This window comes from Schistocerca americana, chromosome 2 (assembly GCF_021461395.2).
Source record: "Schistocerca americana isolate TAMUIC-IGC-003095 chromosome 2, iqSchAmer2.1, whole genome shotgun sequence".
In the NCBI taxonomy this organism is placed as follows: Eukaryota; Metazoa; Arthropoda; class Insecta; order Orthoptera; family Acrididae; genus Schistocerca; species Schistocerca americana.
Window position 1 is genome coordinate 471,782,928 of NC_060120.1, and position 20,260 is coordinate 471,803,187.

The 20,260-nt window shown below is 39.1% G+C and overlaps 1 protein-coding gene across 2 annotated transcripts in view; it reads right to left on the reverse strand.

The window, feature by feature from the left end:
- LOC124596582 (poly(A)-specific ribonuclease PARN-like) overlaps positions 1-20,260 on the reverse strand; it is a 305,688-nt gene that overhangs the window by 175,683 nt on the left and 109,745 nt on the right. For both annotated transcript variants that reach the window (XM_047135773.1, XM_047135772.1), the window contains exon 7: positions 18,506-18,624. In XM_047135773.1, coding sequence (XP_046991729.1) covers positions 18,506-18,624 — 119 coding nt within the window. The remainder of the gene's footprint in view (positions 1-18,505; positions 18,625-20,260) is intronic.

Consider the following 20,260-nt stretch of genomic DNA (forward strand, 5'->3'; position numbering starts at 1 on the left):
AAATGCAGTCTAAGAATTCGAATATTGCTGTGTGTAGATTTAGACTTTCTAAAACCATGTTGTTGTACTGTAAGAGGAACACAATTTATTTATGAAACTTAAAAGCCCGTCATAGAAGAGTTTTTCTAGAATTTTTGAGAAGGAACTTAACTGTGACAAGGGTCAGTAGTTTGATATTTTTTCAGAAGAACCTTTTTTTTTTGCAGTGGTGAAACTTTTGCTATTTTAACAATATCTGGAAATACACCAGCTTTTAAAGAGAGGTTGAAAATTTATGCCAAGGGGTTTGCTATGTGGTGAGCGCATGCTTTTAATATGAAATCAGTTACTTCATCAAGACCACTTGACATTTTATTGCTTAATGATTTAATTTTACTTATAATTTCATTGGGGTTTGTTTCATACACATACACAGAAGCAGTCAAGATCACTGACTTGCTGGAGAAACTTGGGACTGGTCCTTGACAGTGTACTTGAATGAGGTCTTCAGCTAGTAAGGTGAAGTATTCATTGAATTTTTCCACAACTGAATTTGGGTCTGAGACTTTTGAGCCTTCTAGTGTTAATGATACATTCTTTTTCTTTGGCACTGAACTACAAGTAACTCTCCACGTGGATCTCATTTTGTTAGATGAGTTTCTTATCAAATTGTCATTCTATTTAATTTTTGCCTCTTTGACTACTCTACCATAGATTCTTTTGTAGGCTTTTGAATAATCCGCGAATTCTTGGGTTACTCTTATATTTCTTACAAGAGTACTGCAGAAATCTGTTTCACTCACTGGAAATTTTTATGCCTTTAGTTACCCACTGCTTATTATTGTTAGGTTTTACTGTTTTTACTACTTTTGGAAATGCTACATTAAAATACTGAAGAAAGATGCTCTGAAAACTCCTGTACATGCTATCAACATTGTTCTGAGTAGCGATGCTTTCCCAGTTTTCCTTCGCCAGTAAGAGATTAAAAATTCTAATGTTATCTTCAGGAAAGGTTCTTTTTTCAACTACTTTTCCAGAACTGCTACTACTTGTTGGCATTTCTATACACAGCAGCTGTGACACATGATCACCATAACCCATGCTCAGTATTCTGCTTGTGAATCTCTCAAAGCATCTCTAGTGCTGCTGTCTTTTGAAAAATCAATACTGAAATCCCCACAACGCACTATCTTCATATTTAGTGCACTGATCCTGTTCAGCAGAACCTCTAATTTATTCATGAAGACTGACAGGTTTCCACTTGGTGCTCTATATATGTTAATGACTATGAAATTAAGCTCTGGCAGTTTGGTAATGGAAAGTTCAAAGTCTTTTTCAATTGAGTCAATATAACTTTTACTGACATCACAGAACCTTATTTGTTCTTTCACAAAGATAGCAGAGCCACCATGTTTGGAAAACTCTCGGCTAAAATGACTTGCTACTCTATATCCTGAGATTGAGGTTAATTTTACTTCATCATTTCTAAAGCACTTCTTAATCTCCGTTTGTTTGTCACTTATACTTTTTTCTTCACTCTTCTTCGAAATGCGAGTACATATTTTTTCGGCAAGTAATTTCTTTCCTGGCGTATTTAAATGAAGTCCATGGACTGTATGGAACCTTCGCTCCAATCCAATTCTTAAAACTAGTGCATATTTCGGTGATACACTCGTTTGCAACATTAATTTCGCGGTTCACACTCGACCAGGGTGATAAATCATGACAATGCGGGATGTTCACAATGAGTACATTTGTGTGTGTTAAATTATTTAAACATTTCCTCATTTCTGTAATGACCTTGTGTGTCTCATTTCTTTATACATCGTTTGATACTCCTACTAACACTGTGAAATCGTCTTTATTCAAACTAGATATGTCAGTTGATGTTAGGTCCGTTCTTGCACTCAATGGAGCCCCTCGCTTTATAAAACCAGATGCCTTGAAACTACATGTTCTCATCAACATTGCAGAAATTTCACGGCCGTGACTATCACCTAACACACAGATTGTTTTGTGTTTCACACCTTTTGTAACCGGAGGATTTAAGGTTCTTCTTCTCACCTGACTAGTGTTGCTCTTTTGCCGCATGTGTTCTAAATGTTCTTCAGTTTGCAGTTTCGCTGGAGATATGTTTTTTAACTCAGTTTCCTTTGTTGCATTGACGTCTGTGGTAGCATAGGTGTGCGCACTTATTTTCGGAGTTTTTAGAATATCTCCTGACGCAGTATTTTCACTGTTTCACCTACTTACAACGAGCAATGGTTTGCCTACTTTGTTTTCCAACTTTTCAACCCTTTCCAAAGTGTTCACTGAATCCACAGCAGAAAGCACTTCAAAAGAGCTTTTTTGCACAAAATTTTCACTGTCTTTCAGATCTTTTACCTTCTGAGTACAACTTCCTTCAGCTATTCTCTTCCATTTTCCCAAGACCAAGTCTTCTTTCGTCATTAGCGTCTCACGTTTTTCAGATTGTAGTTTACTTATTTCCACCTTTTGAGCGTCGATTGTAAACTGTAGACTGGATATCCATTCGTTCAGCTTCAGTATTTCATTCTTACAACTTGCACACGTTTTTCTTTTACTACCGAAATTTATGTTTTTTCATGGAGGCACATTATATACTTTCAACTTGGCTGCCATGTTCAAAGAAATATTCAATATGTTAGGTACAGTTTGCACATAGTAATGTATAACCTAATGTGTACCAAACGCAAACTCATAGCAATCCCTGTTTTTCATTGCACACAAGTTGGATTTCAGGCAGTAGATTACTTAACCCTTTTGCAGCTATGCGCACAAGTGTATGCCCTGCAGGTATAATGTCCAGTAGCTACATGCATACATTCACGCCCGGCAGGAAGCATGTCCAGACAAGTAAGAAGGCCCAACTGCTAAGGTCTTCATCTACATCTGCATGTGGAAACAGGTGAAGGTTCACTATAAAATGGCAACTCACTGTTTTTTACATTTCAACACTCCTGAAAATCCTGCGATTATCTTCTCCTCTTTACAATGTTCGAAAGTAATATAGTTTTTTTTACCACATCTGGGCCCTTTCTGCTTACGAAATGATCTAATAGATGCAGTTTGATTTCCAAACCAACACAACACAGAAGACACGAACATACATGATTTGAAGGGCATGAATTATCCTCATGAACTGATGTATCATATGTTACAGAAGGAAAACAGTGCAGCAAATACACGCAGTTTCCAAGCAAGGCATGCTGCCACTTGGATCAGAAGACGGAGCACACAAACAAACAAATACAATTTGATTTCCTAATTTTCAAAGTACACATAATACAAAAATATATAATCTGAAAGGGCATGAATTATTCTACAGAACTGGTGTTCAGATTTTCAAAAATCTAGAATAGTGCAGCAAATACACACAGTTTCTAAGAAAACAGTGTGCATGGTCAAACAAATGAAACTGCAACCACTGTGAACATATAGTGATACTGGTTTTATGAAGAGTATTGCTGAAGAGTGGTTCTATGCGTACTGGAACATGCAGTTAGCCCACAGTGGCCACAGGTGCAGTGGTCATCGGTCTGAGTAGGCCACCAGCCGACCAGGCACACAGTACATTTGCCCCCATTAACTGGCCAAGCAGGTGGGACACTCGGCCCTTGTAACTGTGTAAGGGTTAATGTCAAAATATCACAGTAACTACGACCATTAACAAAAAGAAAGGCGATTCATCATAGAGCTGATGAATGAGACTATGAGATGAGAGATAACATTTTTTTTAGCAAATAGCTTCTTTAAATTCGTTTCAGATAGATTGCAGAGTAGTCAAAGTGCAGTGAAGTGGGGAAAAGACTTTTTTGTTCAAAAGAAACAAAGTGCACAGCTCACTAGGCAACAGCAAACTGAGCCAGCTGCCCCTTCGGCGCAGAGGAGGGGACTCTCCCAGAACTGAGAACGAGAATGCATTCTTGCGCAGTTGCCAAGTTCTCTTATACAAACTCTAGCATCTTTTGCTTGTAATGAATATTCTTTTTAAACACACACTATTTCACATAGTCCCCTTAACTAGTATTGTTGAGTACACAGTGTTGACTGCCCACACGCTAGTCTTTGCCAACCACAGCCCAAAGGCAGTTTTGAACATTTTCCCATCCCTGCCCACAGATTGGCACTCTAGGTGGAACAGTCTGGTCCAGGAATTATCCCATACATTTCTATGTAATCTGTAGCAGAAGCCTTGAGACTGACTTCACTTATTCATTACTGTATTTACTCGATTATAAGGAAAAATTTTTCCCAAATTCAACTTTCAAAAACTATGGGGCCATCTTCTGTTCACATTTTAAACTACTACTGCTGGAGTCAACATTTCTATTTTGCTCAATAGATCAATATAGTTGTCTTCCTTATACACCGAAGCATTCAATATAGTATCGACCTTGCTCGAATAATCATGTGACATTCGACTCGCATGGTGTGAACGCATGGAATACACGAGAATCTATGAACTAGCCACCACAAATATCTATTGCCCTGCTTAAAATTTGACAATTTTGTGAAACACAGGAGTACATAGAATTTAATGCAATTATCGTACAAAATCTTGTTGTGTTTGAATAGGTTTGCAATAACAGTATTCATACATCTATGGATATCACACACAAACATATATGTTGCTTGTTAAGCAAAGTTAACATTGGAATGAGAAAATGTTGTCCTTCAAAAAACATTACTTGATTCTGAATGCAAGAATATATTTTATTTGTTTATGAGATACTGTAATGATTTGCCAAATGGGTACACCACAAGAACCAAATACTGGATGGTCCTTTCATGCAGATCCCAATTGGCACTGTGGCTCGTCGATGATTGGAGAAAAGGCATTCCAGTGCAGGCGAGCTACAGTGTGGTATGTGGGTGGTGTGTGGTGGTTCCCTGGCCTCAGCACAAAGACTGGGTATGTGACTACTCCTATGAGGACCTATGGCCAGCCAAGTCCCCTCATTGTGGACAACATCAATGATCTTCAAATAAGAAGGCCTTGCCAATCCATATACTGGGCCCTTGTCTCTAAAATGTAGAATGGTGTCCCTCATAAGCAAGTCAGGTAAATTAAAAATATAAAGAGAATCAATAAAATACACACACACACACACACACACACACACACACACATTTATTTGCAGAAAACTGAAAACCTGTCTTCGCAGCTCATTCCTCTAACCTCCGCGTTATAAGTTGCAACTGACGGCTTGCAGTTGCGCACTGGAGGAGGAACAGAAAATTGAAAAATCATCCACAAATAAGGAGCACTGTACAGGACTCCTTACTGTAGACATGATACTGTTTATAGCTTTGGCGAAACTCCCATAACTACCGGGATATGAGTGGTCCTTTCCCAGTTTGAGGAGAGGTTCAGAACTACTTCCCTCCACGAGTTGGGGAAGTTGCCTGTCTGCCATATATGATTAAAACATTTGAGGAGGATTTCCTTTGATGCAGCTGGCAAATGTCAAAGCATGCAGTACTGGATTTAGTCATGAATAGGTGCAGTGTTACCAGTCTCTGACAGTACCGATTCCACCTACCACACAGTAAAAGGGAAGTTGTAGGACTTAGAACTGTTGGATTTGAAGTCCAACTTGCCCCTCTTGACAGTTGAACGGTAGTAACAAAATGCTAGATCTTGGCTTGCATCGGCAGTAGTTTTTGTAAAATCTGAGTGATGTCTCCAGGTGTTGTTTGTAGATACCCCTGCTTCAGCACTGCTGCTATTGGTAAAGGACTGTATTTACTGAAAATCCTCCAGATGATTTCCCATACTTTAGTAGAATAAGTGGAACAGTTGACAGAGTCCAAGATTGCTTGCTATAACAATTTCTTGCTCTCCTCAATGACGCCTCGAGCCTTGGCCTTCGTCACTCAAAAGGCTCTGTGCTGTCTGCTGTTGGCTGGCATTCAAACTGTCAAAGAGTCACACACCTGTCCCAGATTGCTGAGTGGCACTTTTCTGTCCAACAAGGTATAGGTCGCCTCCTAAGATGACCGGAGGACATTGGGATGGCTAGGTCAGTGGCACAACGGATCACTTGTGTGATGTGGTCCACACAGCACTGGATGCTATTGTCGTATTCAAGCACAGCCAGCTGGCTGAACAGTGCCTAGTAAGTCTTGCTGATCATCCATTTTGGAGGCTTCTGTTCAACCAGTCCTCCAGCCAGTACGTGGATCCACAGTGAGGAGTAGTCACTGGAATGAGGGTCATCAGTTGCTTCCAACTGTGCTGAGTCTGCAAGGGCAGGAGAGCAGAAAGAGTTCAGTGGCTGTGGACAAGCCAGTAGCAGCTGAGAAATGAGTGGGGTTGCTCATACTGAGGATACACAGGTCCTGAGGCATCAAGAGATTCTTCAGGAATCGACCTCTGGGCAAGTATAGTTTGAGCACTATAATACAATATGTACTCTCAGACTTCAAGAAGAATATAATAATCCTGATTCCAAAGAAAGCAGGTGCTGACAGGTGTGAAAATTACAGAACTATCAGTTTAATAAGTCACGGCTGCAAAATACTAACACAAATCCTTTACAGAAGAATGGAAAAAATGATAGAAGCCGACCTCGGGGAAGATCAGTTTGAATTCCGGAGAAAGTACGAACATGCAAGGCGATACTGACCCTGTGACTTCTCATAGAAGATAGGTTAAGGAAGTGCAAACCTACGTTTATAGCATTTGTAGACTTAGAGGAAGCTTTTGACAATGTTGATTGGAACACTCTCTTTCAAATTATAAAAGTGACAAGGGAAAAATACAGGGAGCGAAAGGCTATTTACAATTCGTACAGAAACCACACGACAGTTATAAGAGTCGACGGGCATGAAAGGGAAGCAGTGGTTGAGAAAGGAGTGGTGGTGATGTTTGGTTTGTGGGGCGCTCAACTGTGCGATCATCAGTGCCTGTACGAAGTCCCAATTTTTTTCACAGTGTAATATCTCATTATATTCGATGAATTATTCAGATACAATTCTACCCTTGAATGACGTTTACTAATTTTCTATCTTCATACTCGCAGAATCCATGCGAAAAGTAACTCATACAATAGCTATGCCATGAGCGCATAAGTATTCTTTGTAGTACTCTCTCTGGTGGTTGTTAGAAAAAAAAGAAGGAGGGCTTCCGAGATTGTCTTCGTGCCGATTAGCCTGTGCTTAGTTTGGAAGAACTGTAATCTGATTATTGAGATTTATCACAGAAGATAACTGATACGAACTGTACGATTAAGAGGAAATATATATAGATTGCTCCTTAAAATAAAAGGTGTATATTGGAAATATGAGAATTAAGGATATTTATCGGTATATTGTGTAGTTGTTAATCAGAAGGGAACTTCCGAAAGACTGGATACGAACCTGCATTTAATAATCCAAGAGCTCCATTACTTCTTCGGAAGGTTAAACTTCATCAAAGCCAAATATCCGCGTGATATGAGGTTTCCCGACTGATTATACAACGCTCCCAAAATTACGAGGCATTTTATTTGTACAGATTAGCAGACTGCCGCAAAGCACGAGCCTGCAGAGAAGAAGAATCATCGCCTGATTTCATTCTAACAAGTAAAATTTCAGAATCATTTTGAGTGACTGAGCTATGACTGTATTTCCTATCATGAATGATTGATTGCTCGAACGAATTGAGAGCTACAGAATTACGTAGAAAAGAAAAGGAGGAGGAAAAATTGCAGTGGCGCCAGTGTGACAGGACTCTCTTGGATTGTTATATAATATATGTATTTTTTGTTTCATGAAAACCAACGAGAACGAGAGGTAACTAGTCTGAAGAGAGATTCGGTGCCCATAGTAAAAGATTGCTGATACCAAGAAACGATTTCAACTATTGGACAACACCGAGACTACAGAACAAGGCCAGAGAAATCTAATTTTTTTATCCTGTAGTTAAAATAGTTTGAAATCAATTTAGAAAGAACTTTTTTCCAGATAGTAGTTAGATTGTAGAACTGCATATTGTGTGATTTTCGTATCTGGGCATTGAACTTTATACCATCTGTGAAGTAATTTGAAAGTTAAGTGCGTCTACGACAGTAAATTTGAAACTGTATTTAGTGATTAGAACCTGATATTGACAGTTATTTAATGGTATTGACTAGAGCGGCATTTAAAATGTCATTGAATCAGCAACGAGAAGTGCAACAGCCTTCAGCTGTTTGCGCAGGAGCAGAGGCCACGGATAGCAATTCTGAGACTGTTGTGGCTAGCGGTAGCAATATAAACAATCCCGCTGGTTCAGAAAATATTCATACAACAGCTGATCAGACTGTTGTTGACACATTAGTTGTTATTATGCAACAGTTGTCTCTATTAGCCGAAGGCCAAGCGGAGGTAAAACGAGACTTATCCGTTATACAAAATGAACTCCAAAATCAACTAGCCGAAAATCAAACAGAATTACAAAATCAGTTAAGAGCAACCTTTACCGAATTAGATCAGAGATTAAATACCCAGACACAGGAAATAAAAGAACAGGCAGAAAGGACCGAACAGAATCTTATTGCTCAAATTGAGCAGGTTCGCCAACAATGCTGAGAAAACAATAGTAAATTAAAAGCGGAACTAACCGAATATGTATCCGTCAAAATTGACACGATACAAAAACAAGTAGAACTATTTCCTCAAGTAATACAAGCTCAAAAGGACATACAGTGTTCCGTAGCTATGATACCAGAAATAACAGAATCCCAAGATAATCTAAAGAAGCAATTTGACGAAGTGAAGGAAAAACAGGAGACAGTGGAACATAGAATGAATATACTTGCGGGAAAGTTTTCAGAAATGACATTAGAGCGGCAAAATTCTCCTTCGGAAACAATAGAAGAAACTGTGAAAGTAGCTTTACAGTCAATTTCAGAGAGTTCCGAGGATAATTTTTTTAACAAAGGGTTAAAGGAAGTTCGAGAACAACTTGGCGAAGATTTCTCGCGTTGGAAAGAAAATATCGAAAGATCACTAAATCTCTCGCAGGAGGATTTAGAAACACCGAGAAGTAAGAAACAAAACTCCCCAATCTGTGCGTGACATTCCGTCCACGTCAAGATCCGATGTAGACAGAACTGGAACGTCACAAGTTAGATTCGATATAACGGATAGCCACAGGGAAAAGTACGAACAGGATGATTTTTGGAATCGTAGTAGCGTTGAGGAGAAGATGATTAAACAGAGACAATTTCAAATCTTTAACCCTGACAAAAAGAATGTTCATCCTGTAGTCTTTATTCGAAGTTTCAGTGGTCTATTTCCACGATCTTGGACAGAATGGCAAAAGATTAGTTTTGTATCTGGATATATACAAGGAACAGGAGCATTGTGGGCATCCGAACAAACATCTTCTTGTAAATGTTACAAAGAATTTGAGCAGGCTTTTCTAGCAAAATATTGGTCTGCTGGAGTACAAGAAAGACTTAGGCAGGAAGTATTATATCCTGAGCCTTTCTCATTTTCTAGAGGATCTCTAAAGAGATATTTTGAGAAATACATTAATAAATCTTTGTATTGGGATGTACCGATTCCTTTGCCGGATATACTTAGAATACTCAAGTCCAGAGTACCCACCAGTATAAGAAATCAGCTGTTGTACATAAATGATAAGGATATAGACTCATTTATGACTACGCTTGATCATATTGATATAATTGAGGAGGACAATAAAAGGGCAAGAGAAATGTCGTATCAAAGAAGAGTAATAGAAGCGAATCCGAGCTGCAACTCGAATGTGAATGGCAGTAATGGTAGCAGTAACAATAATCATAACCAACTACACTCTCCAAGGAGACTTAGAAATGGACAAAATGCAAACAATAATTATTACCATAATGGAAACTTTAGTAATGGTGCAGCGAGGGGCTATTTTAGGAATAATAGGAATTTTAATCGATATAATCCAATGTATGGCAACACAGGACAGTTCTACCAACACCAGCAGAACAACAACAATAATTACACGAATCAAGCAAGACAACATAGACAGAATTCACCACAACAACCAATAATCACTGAAGTAGCTGAAGAGACAAATACCAATCGGACCAACAATCAGTCAAACTAAACATGACCGCATCGTGCCCCGGAGGAGCAGTCAGGGGATCTGTTAGGGGCGAAACAGTAAAATTACAATTGTTAAGATATAATGATGGTGAGCTGTTGACTGAAGAGTTAACAAAGGATTTAATAATGTGTCATAATGACAGATCGAGTGTTCCGGTATCGGAAGTATGTGTTGAAACAGAGGAAGTTCCAACGAATGTGATATTGGACACCGCCGCTTCCGCCAATGTCATCTCAGGCGCTCTTTTTCGGAGAATTATTAGGAAGAAGAAGTTACCAATTTTGCCAGTACAGAACTGCAAAATCATTGGAGCTGTTGGAGCACGCTCTCCCAATGTCAAAATACAAACACAATTAGAGATGAAAATGGGAAATGTAGCAATAAAATGCAAGTTCCTTGTAGTGGAGAAGTTATTAGTGGTATTAGTGGTATTGGGAGTATGCAGGAGTACGATTGTCAGATTGATTTTTTGGAAGGAATAGTTAAATTTAGATTAAATGGAGAAGAGATAGCACTGGATTTAAATAGAAAGGAAACTGTGCATGAGAAATATTGTCGCGGTGCCATAATTCAATTAAATGACACTACAAACGGTCGTTGGAAGGAGCTTTCAAAGGATTTGATACAACAAGAGGACTTTAACCAAACAACAATGATAAAAGCTAGTGAATCAAATCAGCTTACCGGAGAACAAAGGCAGCAGCTTCATTATTTGTTAGGGGCATATGAAGAGATTTTTGATGAGAAACCAGGAATTATTAAAGGGTATATTTGTCACCTACAAGTGAAGCCACATCAGACTTACTGTTACACGCACTATCCGATCCCCTGGCGTTTAAAACAATCTGTTCAAAGGGAGATAAATAGAATGTTAGAATGGAACTTGATTGAGCCATCAACTAGTCCATATTGTTCTCTGCTCATAGTCGTTCCAAAACCTGGAGGCAACGTAAGATTAGTTCTGGATGCGAGAGAGATTAATAAAATAATAGTACCTGTAATATGAAGACCAGAATTTAAAATTGGAGGAAAAGATTCGACTCGCACTTGTCAATTTAACTAAAAAGGCAATACAACGGAAATTGACATATGATAAACGGATTCACCGGATTCAGACGTTTCATCTTGGAGAAAAGGTTTTATTGAGGCGACACATCCATTCCTCGAAACTGATGAAGAACATAAAGAAATGGAATCTTATTTATACCGGACCATATGTTATTGTAAATATACCAAATCCTGGATCATACTTGTTGGCATATCCCGAATCGAAAAGGATAAAGGGATTAATCCTGCATAATGATATTAAGAAATTTAGTGAAGGATCGTAGATCTGTGATACCAAATATGGAGAAGAATTTAGTGTGGAATTTGACTATGAGTCGAATGTGTATATAAATATCAAGAAGTTTATGTTGTCTAGAGGTTAAGAGACAGTGAGACTACTCCAGTGCTAGGTTAAGAGACAGTGAGATTACTCCTGTGATAGGTTAAGAGACAGTGAGATTACTCCTGTGATAGGTTAAGAGACAGTGAGATTACTCCTGTGATAGTTTAGCACAAAATTTTTAAGATAGGTAGAAGAATTTGTTAATTACTAGTGTTTGTAAGTGTGGACTATGAGCAGAAGCCACAGTGTTATACAATGAAAGTGCATCTACATTTCCTCAAGACACCGCACTTATGTGAGAATTGCGTGTGAAACTTGAACAGTGTGGGATATGTAGGTACATACGCTGTGTGTATGATGTGCGCTGTTCGCGCAAGAAAACAAATGAACTGTGAAATGAAGCAACAGTCGATAATGTCACTGTTGCAAACAATTGAAGAAACTCTCTGGTTGCGCGAGAGAAAATTATTATAATTTTTAGATTTTTCATTATGCCTTCTTTACCAGGAGAATTAATTTAAGAATTTTAACTAACATTTTAAGAATAGCAGTTTGTGTGTTTCATATTATGGTAATAATTGTTGAAATATATTTCCATAAACGTTCATGAGAGGATGAAGAAGATTCTGCGATTGGATGATTTGTTAAATGAACATACGTCATCATTAATGATATTTATTTGCAAGTGGATCTATAAATCAATTAATTATAAGAATAATGAAAATTTTTCAAATTATTCCTTTTGAGGAGTCAGTGTCATATGCCTATGTTTAAAATTTTTCATCAGGTGTAAACTTAAATTTTATTCGTAATTTCGTAATTGAAAGCAAACCTCGGACAGATTCAATGCTCTACTTCCACCTGCACTATAACAAAACGAAGATAAGATTAAAAATTTTTTTGAGAGGAATACATTCGATATGAGCTACAACAAAATTTAATTGCCCACAGTCTATTTGGCAATGTTTTGGACAATCAGCAGTTGTAATGCAAAACAACTTTGGTATTGAGGACTACAAAAAAAATTCGTGATTGTCAGAACTGATGGATATTCCAGTCTAGTACAGATGGAAGAATATAAGAATCCACTCCGATTTTGAGTTCAACGATGAAATAGGGACTTCGTTGCCTTAATCCACTCTCTTCCAGGGATTTATTCAGTCAGAACCTTTTCTTATTCCACTTTAAACCTGTTTCATGTTCACGTACCTGACCATCTGTTCCTGAGATCATCTTCCTGTTTCTACGGCACGTTACCAGCTTCTATCCTGTACCATAAGCCATTGCCTGTCCTCCGTGCCGCGTCCACCAAACGCTGTACGTCGCCTACCCGGTGTCCGTACCCAGTGTTCCTGTTCCATCGACTTCACAACGAGATCGCCGGCTACATCGTCGAAAGAAGAATTTTGAAAATTTTTTTGAGCAATATTGTAAAATTTTTTTTGGCTATGAGGCAATTTTCTTTCGATCTAATCTATAGAGCTTCTATATATTTCAAAATTACTGGATTTAGGCTTTCCTATCTTCTTTAATACCTGAGCTGGGGTCTATTCTTCCGGGTTTTCCAGGGTTTCCCTGTGGAGGCCAGTTCCCAAATGGGTAGATGGTGGTGGTGGTTAGTGTTTAACGTCCCGTCGACAACAAGGTCATTAGAGACGGAGCGCAAGCTCGGGTTAGGGAAGGATTGGGAAGGAAATCGGCCGTGCCCTTTCAAAGGAACCATCCCGGCATTTGCCTGAAACAATTTAGGGAAATCACGGAAAACCTAAATCAGGATGGCCGGAGACGGGATTGAACCGTCGTCCTCCCGAATGCGAGTCCAGTGTGCTAACCACTGCGCCACCTCGCTCGGTAAATGGGTAGACCTTTTTCGTAATTACACCAATCAACATCTTCCCTGGTTATGTACTCGGGATGCGGGTATACCCCGGTACATGTAAAAGCTACAGCTTAGGTATTCTCGTAACTTACTGTCTTAACATGTTACCCATACTCTCTATAGTAAAATTCTACTAATTCAAAATATTCCTCTTTTGAATAAACAACCCAACAAATTTTTTCTGTTAGCTCGCAAAGTGTACTATCATTAACTTTGCTCGCTGCGAGGGACAATTGTAATATCTCATTATATTCGATGAATTATTCAGATACAATTCTACCCTTGAATGACGTTTACTAATTTTCTGTCTTCATACTCGCAGAATCCATGCGAAAAGTAGCTCATACAATAGCTATGCCATGAGCGCATAAGTATTCTTTGTAGTACTCTCTCTGATGGTTGTTAGAAAAAAAAGAAGGAGGGCTTCCGAGATTGTCTTCGTGCCGATTAGCCTGTGCTTAGTTTGGAAGAACTGTAATCTGATTATTGAGATTTATCACAGAAGATAACTGATACGAACTGTACGATTAAGAGGAAATATATATAGATTGCTCCTTAAAATAAAAGGTGTGTATTGGAAATATGAGAATTAAGGATATTTATCGGTATATTGCGTAGTTGTTAATCAGAAGGGAACTTCCGAAAGACTGGATACGAACCTGCATTTAATAATCCAAGAGCTCCATTACTTCTTCGGAAGGTTAAACTTCATCAAAGCCAAATATCCGCGTGATATGAGGTTTCCCGACTGATTATACGAGGCATTTTATTTGTACAGATTAGCAGACTGCCGCAAAGCACGAGCCTGCAGAGAAGAAGAATCATCGCCTGATTTCATTCTAACAAGTAAAATTTCAGAATCATTTTGAGTGACTGAGCTATGACTGTATTTCCTATCATGAATGATTGATTGCTCGAACGAATTGAGAGCTACAGAATTACGTAGAAAAGATAGAAGGAAAAAAAATTACAACAGTCCAATTTTTTACACAGTCCTGTTGAGCCACTATTACATATGTTGCAATATTTGTGAGGGTAACACAAACACCCAGTCCCCAGGCAGAGAAAATCCCCAACCTGGCCAGGAATCGAACCTGTGGCCCCGTGATCCAGAGGCAGCAAAACTAGCCACTACACCACCAGCTGCGGACGAGAAAGGAGTGAGACAGGGTTGTAGCCTATCCCCGATATTATACAATCTCTACATTGAGGAAGCTTTAAAGAAAACAAAAGAAAAATTTGGAATAGGAAGTAAAATCCATGGAGAAAATAAAAACCTCCGAGGTTTGCTCATGATATTGTTATTCCATCAGAGACAGTAAAGGACTTGGAAGAGCAGTTAAATGGAATGGACGATGTCTTGAGGAGGAGGATATAAGATGAACATCAACAAAAGCAAAACGAGGATAAAGGAATGTAGTCGATTTAAATTAGGTAATGCTAAGGAAATTAGATTATGAAATGAGACACTTAAAGTAGTAAACGAGTTTTGCTATTTGGGAAGCACAATAATGGACGATGGTCGAAGTAGAGAGGGTATGAAATGCAGACTGGCAATGGCAAGAAAAGCATTTCTGATGAAGAGAAATTTGTAAACATCGAGTATAGATTTAAGTGTCAGGGAATCCTTCCTGAAAGTATCTGCATGGAGTGTAGTCATGTATGGAAGCGAAACGAGGTCAATAAACAGTTTAGACAAGTAGAGAATTGAAGCTTTTGAAATGTGACGCTACAGAAGGATGCTGAAGATTAGAAGGACAGATCATGTAACTAATAAGGAGGTACAGGATATAATTGGGGAGAAAAGAAATTTGTGGTACAACCTGACTAGAAGAAGGGATCTGTTGATAGGACATATTTGAGGCATCAAGGGATCACCAATTTAGTACTGGAGGGAAGCATGTGGGTAAAAATCATAGAGGGAGACCAAGAGATGAATACAGTAAGCAGATTCAGAAGGATGTATGTTGCAGTAGTTACTTGGAGCTGAAGAGGCTTGCACAGGATGGAATAGCAAGGAGAGCTACAGCAAACCAATCTTTGGACTGAAGACCACAACAATGACAGTACAATATGGACATTGAAATAACCCAATAGGACAAATGGACAGGGGAGTTGTTCAATATGGTCTGCGAGCACCTTAGTCTTTTGCATCCTGCAGAGGTAAATACAGGGAGCAGATAGGGATCTTCCGACCAACATGAACTGCAATGGCTACTGCTTGTAGGTTTGTAACCAAGGAGAGAGCAGAGGAGTGGTGTATTTTACTGACAAACACAGCACAGCCAGGTAGCACAAGGACATAAATGGCTTTGAAGTGTATTTTCTATACACAAGCACTGCGGCTGTGCCTGTGTCGGGAGTTTCACTTTGAGCAACCTTCGTCTCTGTAGAAGTGTTGGCTGTCAAAACAGGCGTTTTATGAACTGAAGCAAAAGATATAGTGAATGTGGGAGGCTGCACAGCCTTATACGTCTTCTTGTCCTCTCTATATGGAATGCATTTCGATTGTCTTAAATCTCCTGTATCTTCCGTTCTTCAAGTTTGACACTGAAATCCCTACTTCAGACAGGGTGATCCCTGCAGCAATTTACATGCTTTGGAGGGGAGGAGCAGCCAACGCCATTATGAGCAGCCTTGCCACATGTGCTACAAGTGGCTTCACCCTTACATTCTATGGTGTTGTGCCCAAAGTGGCGACATATAGCCTTATGCTTAGATGAAGGGGATCTGCCTTGATATACTCTGAAAGTTTTGTGCTACTGAAGGAAAGGATGAAGGAGTCAGATTTTATGAGATTCCCATCCACCCTTTCCAATATATTTTGCACATCAATGATCCTTTCCTGAGCCATCAATTCGTCCTTAGAAATGTCAAATAGATCTCTGCAGGTCACAATACCCTTGCTATAGTTCAAAGTGTCGTGCAGCTCCTTTTCCATGGCATATTCTCCATGACAATTAGCTTCCCAGAGGTTGGTAATTTGTTGGGAACTAGCAGTTTCAACAAATAGTATTCCATTATGCAATCGCCTGACTAATTTCAAAGTACCTGCGATATTTCAGAGTACCTGTGTTGCCCCATAAAATCTTTCTGAATATAAAAATTCAAAACCTTCTCAAAGCTGCCATCTTTTCTCTTCAAAATCAAGAACACATTCTGTCCAGCAGCATGCGTTCTGTCACTAATGCTGGAAAACCATGGATAATCCCTGAGTCAGGAGGATTGGCTACATGAGCCCTCTTGTCAAGCTGGGTGTTAGTACCTACCAGCAGCCCACCCTTTCTGCTGGGAGGAGAATGTTATAATTTTAAGGATTGCATCTTGGTCCTACAAGCAATTAGTGAAATAAAAGTCCACCTAGACAGAGCCCCACATGCCTAGATAAGCCTCATACAACTGAGGTTCATCAGTTTCCCCAGAGGTTGCCTGCTAATGACACGACTGTTCCACACCATGCATTTCATCGGTGCCCAGTACACCTTGAGGTTGAGGGTTTATCTACACACGTTTTTACCACCCTCGTGATCAAGCCAGTACACCTTGAGGTTGTTTATCTACATACGTTTTTACCACCCTTGTGATCAAGCCAAGATCCCCGTTCCGTATGACACACAACGTTCCACTGCAGTGCAGTACAGTGGTTGCTGAAGCATGCCCAGAGCTTACGGTGACAGGACTGGCTGGCTGCGTTTACCAGTCCCCAGCTCAGGAACCCAGTGGTCGCCAAGCCTGCACCCAGCAAATGAATGCTGAGGTCCTGAGGGAATGTATTAGAATAACGAGTGAAAAAAAATTAACACCTTTTAATCAGCTTCGGAACAAGCTGGTGACATTCAGACGAAACAAGAAAGAAAATTAATCCATTATTAAAAGTCTAAAAAACAAAATAAATCATTTTAAAGTGACTACAGCTGTTGTTATGAAAATAAATTACAGCGGCATAACCTGTCATGGAGATAGTACCAACAAACGTCACTTGTTGGTGGGACGATCAAAAGTTTGAGAATTTTATTGAATCATTATTCCGATCTTCTATTTATATGTTAGTTGGTGTTATTACATATGACCTGCACCCCTGAAGATATTGCAGTCTATGTTCCATAGTTGCTCAGCACAGCATTACAGAAGGGTTGGAGGGAAAAAGGTGACACCAGCCTGGCTGAGAACTGGGATGGGAGCAGGGATGGAAATAGTGAACAGGCAGCAAATTACATGATGTCACCAATCATGTAAGCTATACCATTGCAATTTGCCTGAATCCATTTGAAATGACTTTAAAACTGGGCAAAACCACAACGATGTTAGATTTCTGCAGGAGATGGTAAAAGTCCAGATAGGGGCCAGTGACATACTTACGAGTTTCCTGCAACAATGTTGTTGATGCTCACCGTGAGGTATAAAGGCAATGAAAGGAGGTGTGTCAGCTGCTGGTTCTCTGCAGCCAACGAGAGAGCGGCAGGCAGGTAATATGTTTGAAAGCAAGAAACTGTAACATTCTCATGTCAGTGTAGCAGCAAAATCCGATAAGTATTTGGCAAAAACCAGCTTCTTTCTGAGGTTCTACCGTAACCATAACCTCAAATATCACAATGTATTTGGAAGAAAAAGTGAAAAATTTGTGAAAATGAAGAAATAAATCTCACAACTGTTCTATTATGGTAATTAAAAATAATGACACCAAAGATAACAGGCTTAATAAGTATAAGTTTAATACAGGTATAATGTTAACGTTTTGGCAGATACTTAATGACAACAAAACAGTTTGTAATTTTAGGTCAGTTTGGTCCCTTTCATCCTTCAACCAACCAACCAACCAACCAACCAATTTTAAGTCACTCAGAATATGTTAAAAATAATTTTTTCTCAAGGAGACTCTTTTTAAAAAAATTGGGTGAAAACAGTATGTATTTTTTATATGTTACACTTTCATGAAAACCTTCACACTGTAGATCTCTGGGAAAACACACTATTCAATCCAATTTTAATTTTTGTTTTCAATTTATTATCAAGAAAGATTCAGCACCACTGAACTGGCTTGATCTCGTCAATCTGCAAAAGTTGGCACCATAGTCTAACCACTCTACACCAATAACGAAGAACAATAAACTGAACACACAAAGCACAGAAAGGTTACTAATAATTTCACTGATGTAAAACTAACCTGCTTTTATGCTCTCAAAAGGCGGTTCAGATAATGTCTTCTGCAGATGACCAAGAACAGTAGAGCTTACCAGCGATTTGAAAGGCTCGCAGAAACTCATATATTTGGTGTCAAGTAACCTGAAAAAGCAGTAATGTATCAGAGTTAACTGGAAGCATTCAGCCACTTTATATGTACTTCACACAATTCAACAACACATTTTGAGAGACAATGGTCTCATCATTATGCTGTCAGCACTCGGCTCATGTCAACACTCAGCTCACATAAAAGATGGGGGGGGGGGGGGGCCTAATATTAACACAGAGAGAGAGAGAGAGAGAGATATTTAATGAACATGGATACTTAACTTAAATAGTAAAATTCCAAATAGGTAACATCCATGACATTTCAAATGCATCAGCAGCAGCAACAATTTTTATGACATCTACAGGCGTAGAAAATGTGATTTTCTCCTAAATTTCATACTATACAGATTGAATGCAGCCACATCTCAAAAGTGTGTGGGTGTCTGTTGAACAATGACCTCCAAAATAATATTGAAGTGTGTATAAAAATAATAATGAAAAGTCTAAATATAGTAAAAATGAAAGATTAGTTTTTAGAAAGCTGCTCTAGTGACACACACTAATTACAAAGAAATACTGAATGTGCTGAAATTAGCAAACACATTACTTGATGGTTTTTGTTCTGTGAATAAGTTGTGAATGGATTTAGTTCTACCCTGAAGTGAACCATGCACAATTTCAATTTTTCACAGAAAGTTACATTTGATAAAAATGTTGATATTATACAGTAGCAACAAGTAACAACGTGGTTATATTTTAATTCTTTAAACGAGCTCCATTATCAGTTTTGAATTTACACATCCTCTGTCAAACAGCTTACACGATTTATCAAAACACATGTGTTCGCTGAAAATGAGTTGCCCTACCATAAACAAAAAATCATAGTTTCAAAGGAGTGACAACCATGTTTGTGATAAGAACTCACATTAGAAGGAAACTAACATAAAATGAACACTTCGAACTTTTTTTACACCCCCCCCCCCCCCCCCCTTTCTTGATTAAGCCCTTAAACTTTTCTCACAGTGGTAAATGCTGAGTCAACCATAATATCTCAGTGATTTATGGAATCACCCAGGACCCGACAAGCTGTCCAGAACACACAGAAAAATTTACTGTCACCTCAAGTCCAAATCCAAAAGCAGGATCATCAGGGAAGACACCAATGTACATCCAGAACAAATATGACCCGGATGGAGCATCCTGCTACTTATACAAACTGAATATTCCAGAATATAAAAACATTACAAACAGAAGGAAATTTGTGAACCTTCCAGAAATATTAATTACTAAACAACAAGTAGCTGGTGGTCGGTGGGTTTGAAATGGCAACTCGCAGCACACCAGCCGGTGACACTAACCACTTCGCCACATAGCATGTGGCACAATTAGCAGCATAGCTCCCTCTCATGGAGAAACAACACCCCACTGTTTCAGAAGCCCTCACTGGAAACGACTGAAGCAACCTGAATCTAAATCTTGTCAATCGCCCTTTGAAAGTTAGCCCTGGCAGATCCTCATGTTGTCACATCCTCTTTACCATGATGGGCATTGAAGGTGGCCCCTTCTACTAAAGCTCCAGGGTCATACAGTATGTTTTCAGTTTCCTTGAATGACAAGCCCTCATCATTGATTTGTGTCTCAGGATGGTAGCAGGGCTTCATATCGAGTACATGAATGACGTCTCTGCGCT